This window comes from Clarias gariepinus, chromosome 14 (genome assembly GCF_024256425.1).
Source record: "Clarias gariepinus isolate MV-2021 ecotype Netherlands chromosome 14, CGAR_prim_01v2, whole genome shotgun sequence".
NCBI classification, from domain to species: Eukaryota; Metazoa; Chordata; class Actinopteri; order Siluriformes; family Clariidae; genus Clarias; species Clarias gariepinus.
The window spans coordinates 1,845,621-1,855,269 of record NC_071113.1 but is presented as its reverse complement, the minus strand read 5'-3'; the positions used below and the strand labels follow the sequence as shown (position 1 = coordinate 1,855,269).

General features: G+C 41.2%; 1 protein-coding gene across 1 annotated transcript; it reads right to left on the bottom strand.

The window, feature by feature from the left end:
• Positions 1-1,415: 1,415 nt before the first annotated feature.
• paqr4b (progestin and adipoQ receptor family member IVb) lies at positions 1,416-6,429 on the bottom strand. Its single transcript, XM_053510795.1, has 3 exons — positions 6,264-6,429; positions 4,517-4,735; positions 1,416-1,849 (listed from the first exon to the last, which is right to left on the bottom strand). The coding sequence occupies exons 1-3, from the start codon at positions 6,427-6,429 to the stop codon at positions 1,416-1,418; spliced, it is 819 nt and encodes a 272-aa protein (XP_053366770.1).
• Positions 6,430-9,649: the final 3,220 nt, after the last annotated feature.

Sequence of the window (9,649 nt, the reverse complement as noted above, 5' to 3'; positions counted from 1 at the left end):
TTCTGTGGGTCACAGGGGATTCTGTTATATCTGAATGCCACCAGATTTGGTTTTATTTCATTAACAGCTCAAATGTGTATAACATAATGGATTAAAGCTGCTCGATTTCACATTTGCTTTAGTGTCGTCACTGAGCCAGAGAGCGGGTGTCATTTATAGGTTTTATTAAACAGCTTCACAAACTTCTCTTCAGTCACCATTATTTCTAACAATATGATCTCCTTACAATAATTCAAATTATCAGAGGTACTGGGATCAAAGTTTGTATTTCTGCTATAAACACTAACGTCTACAATACAAACCAAAATAGAGTTTTAGAAAATGTAAAACCTTTAAAAAGTAACTTTAGTTTTAAATAAAGGTCGTATCAATTATATCAGGAGGTGGCGAAAAGTGGTTGCAAAAAATGTACATCGTTTATTCAAGAGATGAGGTTAAAATGTTGATTTATCCAGTAATGCAATAAGTAAAGCCTTGAGTCTTGTGGGAGAATTATGTTTATTGTAAAGAATCGAAAATCACGGCTCTCAATTTATCTATTCATGCAGCTTAGAGTGAATTATCAATAATGATAAAAGTGACATTTATAAAATAAGATAACACCAGCATTACATAGCAGCTGGCAAAACATGTCAGAGTACAGCATTTTACTTTAGTCTTTTTTTATTTTATTTTATGTATATTTCTCTGATCCACTGACACTGATGAGGTTTCTTCGGTTTGAAAATGCCGTCATGACATCTTCTGTAATATCTATCATTTCATCCAGGGCACCAATAACCACCAGCTCCTGTCTGCAAATGAACTGTAGGTGGTCAATGTTCATGTTTCAGGCATGTGAATTGGGATACGCATGTGCGCATCCTGTCTCATGTGTGAATTATTAATGAGACTATTTTGCTTCCATATCCATCATGCATAGTGTCCACTGTACGAGCCTCTGGAGACAGTGTTATGATCTGGAGTTGCTTCAGTTGCTCAGGTCTAGAGTCTCAGCAACGTTATGTGGCAATAAAATGAAAAATCCCTGATGCCACGGCCATATTCCATGGAATATTGGTCATCTGTGTGTGTGGTGGGTAGTTGGAACCTATCCCAGAAGACGCAGGGCACAAGGTGGTCAGGGAGGTAATCCATAGCAGGGTACACGAGCACACCCTCATTCACCAACAATGGGGAATTTAAAAATGCCAATTAGTCTGCATGTTTTTGGACAGCAGGGGGGAGTCAGAAAACTTGAAGGAAACCCACCAAGCAAGGGGGCAACACTTCGAACCCTTGAGGGAATCGAACCCTCGACCCTGGAGGTGTGAGGCCACCATGTTAATAACTACACCACTAAAGACTGCAACATTTTGCATGTACTGCATATGTCATATTGTTCCACCTTAAGTGAGGACCCACTCTTATGTCGCTCATTTTGCAGGGCACTGGTAGTCTTTCAGCCATGCCAAGTCCTCCATAGTGCCCCAGTGCAGGAACATTATGGCCAGAATGACAGCTACATGCATGATCTGGTGACTGTTGAACCAGTAGTCAAAAGTGCCAGGGCTGAAACGCTCAGGTACACGGCAGACATTGACCAGGCCGCCCGTCAGTGCGAGGACGTCCATGATGACATAAAGATGGAGCGACTTGGGGTTTCCTGTGCCAAGCTTGAACCAGCGCAGGAAAAAGAGGAAAGCCCTGAATAAGGCTTGGAGGGCAAACGATCGCAGACGTCGAGCACCACTCCGAGCAGTTAGGGCATCACGGACACAGCGGCACGAGAAGAGCACATAGCCGAACATGGCAATGCAGCGTGCCCAGGGCTGGCACAGGAGCGTGATGTGCACGATTGGCAAAGCACCTGCAGGTAAATAAATAAACAGAGAGTATTGAGTGCATTATAAGCACTAGCTGTTTGTTCTTAAAACATTGACTATATGAAAGAGGTTAGTTTTAGTATTTTGCACAAATGCAAGAGCATTTTATATGAAAGGGAGGTTTTTTTTGTGAATTTTGTATGAAGGTGAATATTTTCGCAAACGTGAGAAAATTTTTTGAAATAATTTTGTTTTGTGCAAATGAGATGATTTTTGAGTTAATTGTTCAAATGTCTTAGCAGTTTTTAGTTTGTGTTTGTTTATGTGACAGCTTGTGGTAAGGAAGACGAACACAGGCGGTAGATTTGAGTCAAGTTTTATTCTTTTGCTCCTTGTAAATTGTATACAATACACACACACTCTCACCCTAAGGTGTGCTGAAAGTGGATTTATCTCGCTCCGACCTGCTTGTCCTTCTCAGTCTTTTCTCGCTCTCCACCTCAGGATGGATATGTGCAAACAGAAAAGCACTAATTAGACATATCCTCATTGGGCATTCTTTTCCACTCAACTACTCACTCACCACTTCACAGAACACACTCGGACACACCCTCACCACCACATACCAGAAACATCCATCTCAGGTCAGGGAGCTAGCCGGCCTGCAACTGACTTCTCCTCTTTTATCCTCATGAAAGAAGAGGTCAGCCACTGTCATCTGCACCCCTGGTGTGGCGCCATTGGAACAGGGCGTGGTCCAAAAAGAGGGCAAAGACTCTTCCAAACAGGAAGTGGCGGAGAGTAAGGACCACCCACTTGATGGCCAAAACATGCTTTCTCAATGGTGCTGTATTTACTCTTCAGCGGTCAAAATGTCAGCGAGAATGAAAGGAAAGGTGTACAGGACAGTTGTGAGACCAGCGATGCTCTACGGCTTAGAGACAGTGGCACTGAAGAAAAGACAGGAGGCAGAGCTGAAGATGTTGAGGTTCTCCTTGGGAGTGACGAGGATGGATAGGATCAAGAATAAGTTTATCAGAGGGACAACCCATGTTAGATGTTTTGGAGATAAAGTCAGAGAGGCCAGATTGAGGTGGTTTGGACATGTTCAGAGGAGAGATTGTGAATATATCGGTAGAAGGATGCTGAGGTTGGAACTGACAGGCAGGAGGTCTAGAGGAAGACCAAAGAGGAGATTTATGGATGCAGTGAGAGAGGACATGAAGTTAGTTGGTGTGAGAGAAGAGGATGTAGAGGATAGGGTTAGATGGAGGCAGATGAAACAGTCGAAAGACAAAGAAGAAGAAGCTGTATTTACTCTTCCACATAGAGAGTTTTTCCGCCTGATTTACAGCTTGGCACACCTGCCTGTGACCCAAGAGAAAACTCAGGTACTCATGTACCAGCCATTTACATGTTTCTATGGCTGGTCATGAGCTGCCCCACTCGTCTCAGGCAGTTTTAAGATTTTGCAGACACCACTGCAAGTCATTGATGTAATTTATAATGTCTTCTAAATTGGAAGCAGCACAGGCATTATGAGGGTGGAGGACCCTGTTCATGGTCATTAAAACATTGCAGGGGCCCTAAACAACCTTAATGGAAGAGTGATGAACTGGTATAAACTGCGACATGGGAGTCAAGGAAATCTGCAAATATCCTTTTATGAGATCCAGCATTGAGAAAAAGTGAGCTGCACCTAACCATTCAAACACTTCATCAATTCAGTGCATTGGGTATGTGTCACATGCCCAAACTCCTCAATCACCCCCATGTTAAGCACCACTCGAAGTTCATACTACCACACTGAGAAGATTCCCAATTTGGTGATTTATGGGTTACGTTCGATCTGGTAGAAGCAAAAACACATCAGTATACCCTCTCTCAGCAACTCTCTATAATGGTGAGACATCGTCTCCATGGGACAAACTTTTGGGTTTATCAGAAAAGTCTATTCCATTCTCTTTTTCTCACCCGTACTTGGCAATTAAAAAAACACTACAGCAAAACAGCAATGCCAAAAAGGAGTGGAAAGACATGTGCATTGCGACTAGGGCCAGTCCGCTGTGCAGATCAGCTGTGTGGCCCCATTTTGGCCAGGGTGAGGTGAGGCATTGCTCAGGTCAACAGGTCTTCCATTGGCGTACCCCTGGTATGCACCAGGCTTCAAAGTTGATTTTCCTGTTGCGCCAGGATCAAACCCACGTTGGTGTGCCGTCTGCTGCCTGGTGACCTCTGGTGACGACTTCCAACTCTGGGTTTTGGCACCAGTGTGACAGGACAACTTGTGTAAAAGAAGAAGGTGGTACATGTGAGTCAAATTTTGTTCTTCTGCTGAACTCTCCTGCTTTTCTTTCGATTCGAGTGGATTTTTCTCCTTCCCACTCGCAATGCTCCACTTATCACTCCTCTGGCTCACTGCACGAATATGTCCACAACACCGCAGTATAATTCTGAGGTTTATGGGCAAATTGTTGTGTGAAAATGAAAGGGTTTCTATGACTGATTTTTTTGGGCGTATATGTGAAGGCATTTTGTGGAATGCACGAGTGTTTTGTGTGTACGTGTGAGCCCTGTGTGTGAATGTAAGAACGTTTTATGTGAATGTGAGTGTTTTGTGAAAATGCAAGAGTTCATGTGAGTGTAAGTAATCCTTTAAATATGAGAGTATTTGGTCTGATTATCTTTTATGGTGTTAAAAGTTTCCTCACCCAGAGTGTTGACGAGACAGACGCCGAACATATCGAAGCAGAGCAGGGTGTCATAGACTCCAGCTCCGCCCTCATGATTCATAAAGATGTGATAGAGAACAGACCCAACAGTGGGAGACAGGCAAGCTAGGTAATGCACGACACAAAGCCACTTCTCCTCCACTTCGGACCAGGGAATGCTTAGAGGCAGTAGGAAGAGAAAGCAAACCAATGGGACACCTGTGGGAAAGGGAACCAGAAGGGAACTCAAAATCTCTCTGGTGTGGGTAGAGAGAACATAAAATTATTGTGAACGTTACGGAGTTTTACAGAACATGTAGCAATGTTTTGGATTGTCACCTTCCATAGTGCATGAGTGCAACATGTAATGCACTAATAATACACAGATCACATGCTCAAACCGCCAAGAAAAGAGGAACCCTGAACATGCGTTTAGGTTCTAGATGGGAAGTAAAGAACAGTAAAATGACCATGTGTAGGTAATCCTGCTCCTGTATGGACGCTTAACCTTCTTAATCTGTGTAATAGGCTTAAAGAGGGCTGCGCGTTCAAGGTCGGCCAAGTGAACGATCCTCCAGATTTCTCACCTAAAGCTGGGTTCAATGGCCTAAAGATGGTCTAAATAATCAGGACAGTGGACAACACATCGCGGCAAAAATGTTACATAAATGTAATACCAATCACTTCAGTCCTGCTAATGCCATGACTATCGCCTCATTAGTTACTGATTTGAGCTGTGAGTAGCCATGCGTGTTTTTCATATACAAGCACATCAATAAACTTAAGGAAAGCCCAATCATTTATGCTATGCTAGTATGCTAGTGTCTTACATTACAAGGGTCTCTCTATGTACAGTAAATGCTTTATATTACCATTTGTTAGTACACTTGAAGTGATGTACACTAGGTCACAAGTACAGAACAGTGTTTCCCACAGGTGTGAAATATATTAATATAAATATACTGCTCAAAAAAATTAAGGGAATATTTAGTCTCGGTTTGACTTGAACGCCCCTCATACCAGGACTAAGTGGTCCCTTAATTTTTTGGTGCAGTATATATACAGGGTCAGGACCGGGCAATAGAGAGTTATCCTTAGACATATGCTTTTTTTCAGCACAGCCTGATGAACGGAATTTTATTTTATTTTCACCAGATGTGTTATCTCTAGATTAGTTATCGCTCAAACTTGGGACATTTGTTAAGAGCGTTACTACACAGCAGCCTTCATTTGTTTCTATAAAAATCCTGTCTAATAAACCCAAGTGGACGGTGTTGCTAGCTGGTAGATAATGTTAGCCTTTACGCTAAATCATTACCCAGCATTTCACTTTTTTATGCTGTGTGCTGACTGTATGCTGAACTCAACCCTGTGATTAGACGTTAATTCGATTCCACACACACAGATTTACAGCTAATACCACTTACACACTCCAGTGTGATAGCAAAAGTTCTGGAGAGAAAGAACGAGCCTTAATGCGCCAAGTGATCTGTATAAAATTAGTAGTGAAAGTTTTCTATTCTTCTTATAATTTTATTCATTATGTTTGAAAGTTGTATATAATGCTAAATGCATGGAAACAATATACTAATCAAATGTAACTCGTTTACAGTACACTGACACTTCTGATAGAAGATTCTCAAAAAACCATGAATGCATAAATATTATGCCTTAATGCAGAAAAAAAAAGTTGTAAAGTTATAAAAACTGCATGAAGATTCTGTCGAAAAAATCAGCGTTCCCTTACCGTGCGTGTAGATGTTTCCTGATTCATTGTGAAGGTAAAAGAGACTTCTCAGGCATCCTGTGCTGGTGGACGCGGGACGATATCCGGTCAAAACGTACCTGTTGAACTGAAGGTGTGGCGGAGAGTTCCTAAAGTCCAGAAGTTTTGGCGCAGTAAAGAACCCCATTGTGGTTCTGGGGCGACTCTCAGAACCCTCACCAAGTACACTGACCAACTGTCATGCAACAAATCAAGCATCTATTTGCTTCAATCTACACCAGAAAGTAGAGCTCCATGGATTTGGATGAACACCACTCCATTAGTACACTTTCAGTCCACATCTGCCCTCGAGCCTCCAGACTTAACTCTCACTTAGGACTTGTAGTGGGATGTCCCAGAGAATCTCAATCCCATCCTCCACCTGTATTTAGTGTGGATAAGGCTTAGCGTGCGACCTCTACGTGCCAGGCTCTTTATTCTCCCTCAGTCCTACAGTTAGTCCAGGCTTGTCTTCTGTACAATGCTCCTTTGCTACATTTATTAAATGATTATAAATCATGGTCAGCTTTAAATTTATTTACACAAATAAATAACCTTTGAATTCTGCCTTTTGATTGGTCAGAAGGTGTTGCTTAATTTTTTATAATGGCACATCCACTGCAAAAGTATTGGAATGGCAAGGCTAATTGTTTCAAGGTTCAAGAGCTACATTTACCAAGTGCACACGTATGTCTATACTGTACATTAACATTGGATGCATACACTGAGAATATGTTACTGACCTGGTAAGTCTAAAACCTTCCACTTTCTTTCCCATCTTGTGTTTCCAGTGTATTTTTCGTTCATGGTCTTGTGGTATGATGACGCATCTCTCAGTTACATTGGATGTATTTCTCTGTAAATTGGCGGTGTGTATCTCACCATCATGAGTTTCATCATCAATAAAGATTAGCGAGTCTGTTCCAGAAGCAGATGTGCAAACCCAAGCCATGGTGCTACCTCCACTGTGCTTTAATCATGACCTTGTATGGTTTGAGCAGATCCTTTCTTTCTTCATCTTTCCATCATTTAAGCAGATGAATAATCCCAATTCCGGAGCTTCTGGGGTTCATCTCGTATTTTTACATTTTTTTCCAATTTCAGTCTTACTTTCTGGTTCTTAGTGCTAATGAGTGGTTTGCATCTTGTGGTCTAGACTGGAAGTCTTCTTCAAACACTGGATTGTGATGTGGAGGTTGCTGGTGGTATCACAGACTGTTGTTTTTGGATTTTTATTCATAGCTTTCATGATTTTGCTGCCACCAGCTGCTGACATTTTACTCGGCCAATCTGTTCAGCTTCTGGTCGTTAGTATACCGTTTCTTTCTTTTTCAGGAAATTCTAAGTTGTTCTATTGTTGCCCCACTTTTCTTAGCCTTAAAGAGGTCTTATTATGCTTTTTCAAATATTATCTTTCATGCAGTGTGTCATGTAGCTGTATGTGAACATAAACTATCTGCACTATCTGTGACACTCACATTCGCCTAAACGAGTTGTTAGCAAATCTAATTTTTACTTTGTTACGGATCCACGTCACTCCATAACATATTTGCATAATGTCCGCCCACGTTCTACGGCACGAACAATTTGCCCGCCATCTTACAATTAACGTTACCACACTCTTGTTAATGTGACCGAGCATTCATGCCGGGTTCGCTTAAACACTTTGTAATATAAAAAAAAAAACAATAAAAAATGAGAGCACACGAAATCCTTTTTAACTGTTTATTCACCACCATTCACCATTAACACTCGCGAAGTGCACTTCGCGCATCACACATACGCATACACATACACACACGCGCGCGAAGTGTAAGGGCATGGGGCATGCGAACTTCACGCATCACACACTCGCGAAGTGCGCATGCCCCATGGCCCAAGGGGAAAATGCATGAGTAGTAATGGTGGAGCAGCACTGGTGTTATTTGTTTGGACGAGAGAAGGAGAGATTGCTGTGGATCATTTTCTTTCGAAGATTTTTTAACCGGATTATCTTTGACCGGACATATTCCCCGGACTTCTCACCCTCCGTCATCGGCCTCTCGCACTTCATTAACCCCGGTGAGACCGAACCATACTCGGTATACTCGGATAACACACATACAATAAACACGGACTTCGGACATTTTCCACTCACGCACACATACACATACCGTTTATTATATACAGTTTGTAAATATTGTTTATATCTTTGTTTGGTTGTGGTTCACCTTTTTCGTTTACTTTATTTGGTTTTGTATAATACACGTTTGCTTTATCTACTTGTTTGTGTTTGTCCTTTTTGCTCACCGGCCTTTCAACGCAACACCGACACAAAGATAAAAGACCTCTCGATTTTTGTAGCCACAGTTAATATAAAATTAGCTGGTCGTTACATGGTAAAACCGACGCCATCTTTTCTATGTAGTGACGGGTCTCCAGAGCCGTCGTTCAGTTATGGTCATGGGCGTTTCGTTTTTCGACACACGCTGTAGCGGTAGACCAATCATAAATCACAAATCAGTGAGGGCTCACGGAAAGGCGGAACTGAATCTTCTAACTGCTTTACACGAATCATTTAGAAATGGGGTAAAATTAAATCTATTTTTGGTGTTTTTTGACCTCGCATACATAAAAGACTCATTAAACAATATTAGCAACCTTTAAAATGGCATAATAGGGGCACTTTAAAATGACTGGCTTTTTTGTTTCCCAACATACAGCTCTCAACATGGTCTCCATGTTGGTTTATCCATTTTAACAAGGAATACGTTCTTTACTGCTAAAACCCAGAGCTCAAATCAAGAGTAGACATTCAGCATTCAACGATTACTTAATCAATCAATATAGAATCAGGACACGTCTGGGCAACAAGAAGAGGTCAGTAACCTGTTCCAATATTATCAACCACATGAAAAATAAGTGGGTCTGTACAAAAAAGTGAAATGTTCAACGCTGTTTAACGCATGTCGTTATAAATACCAGGACATGACAGCTGAACAGTCTGACCCACCGTCTTATGTATCATTTAATTTGAAGCACAAAAGTGTTTGCGCTCTACTGTTTCTATATATAAAGTCTCACTTCACATATATTTCAGTGTATATATTGTTATATTTTTGATATTTTAGTGCAATTATCTTTTGTTTATTCCTACATTTTCCTATTGCTGTTGGTCTCTGAGAGCACAAACTAATTTCGTTGTATCACTACGATGACAATAAAGTCTCTTTATCTTTATCTTATCAAATGTCTTCAGTGTCTTCACTTTTATTTAATTTTATTTAATTATCTGTATAAAAAGTTTTTGTTAGATGTTCAGTAAGCATTCATGGAAGGAGTCTACAGTGTCAGCGCATTATAAAACTGTCATTTGTACAATTTGATGA

Coding starts and splice junctions, on each gene's coding strand:
- paqr4b (XM_053510795.1), bottom strand. CDS start 6,429: ATGGGGTTCTTTACTGCGCCAAAACTTCTGGACTTTAGGAACTCTCCG. Junction 4,736..6,263: donor AGGAAACATCTACACGCACG/GTAAGGGAACGC, acceptor CCTTTCCCACAG/GTGTCCCATTGGTTTGCTTT. Junction 1,850..4,516: donor CTGTCTCGTCAACACTCTGG/GTGAGGAAACTT, acceptor ATTTACCTGCAG/GTGCTTTGCCAATCGTGCAC.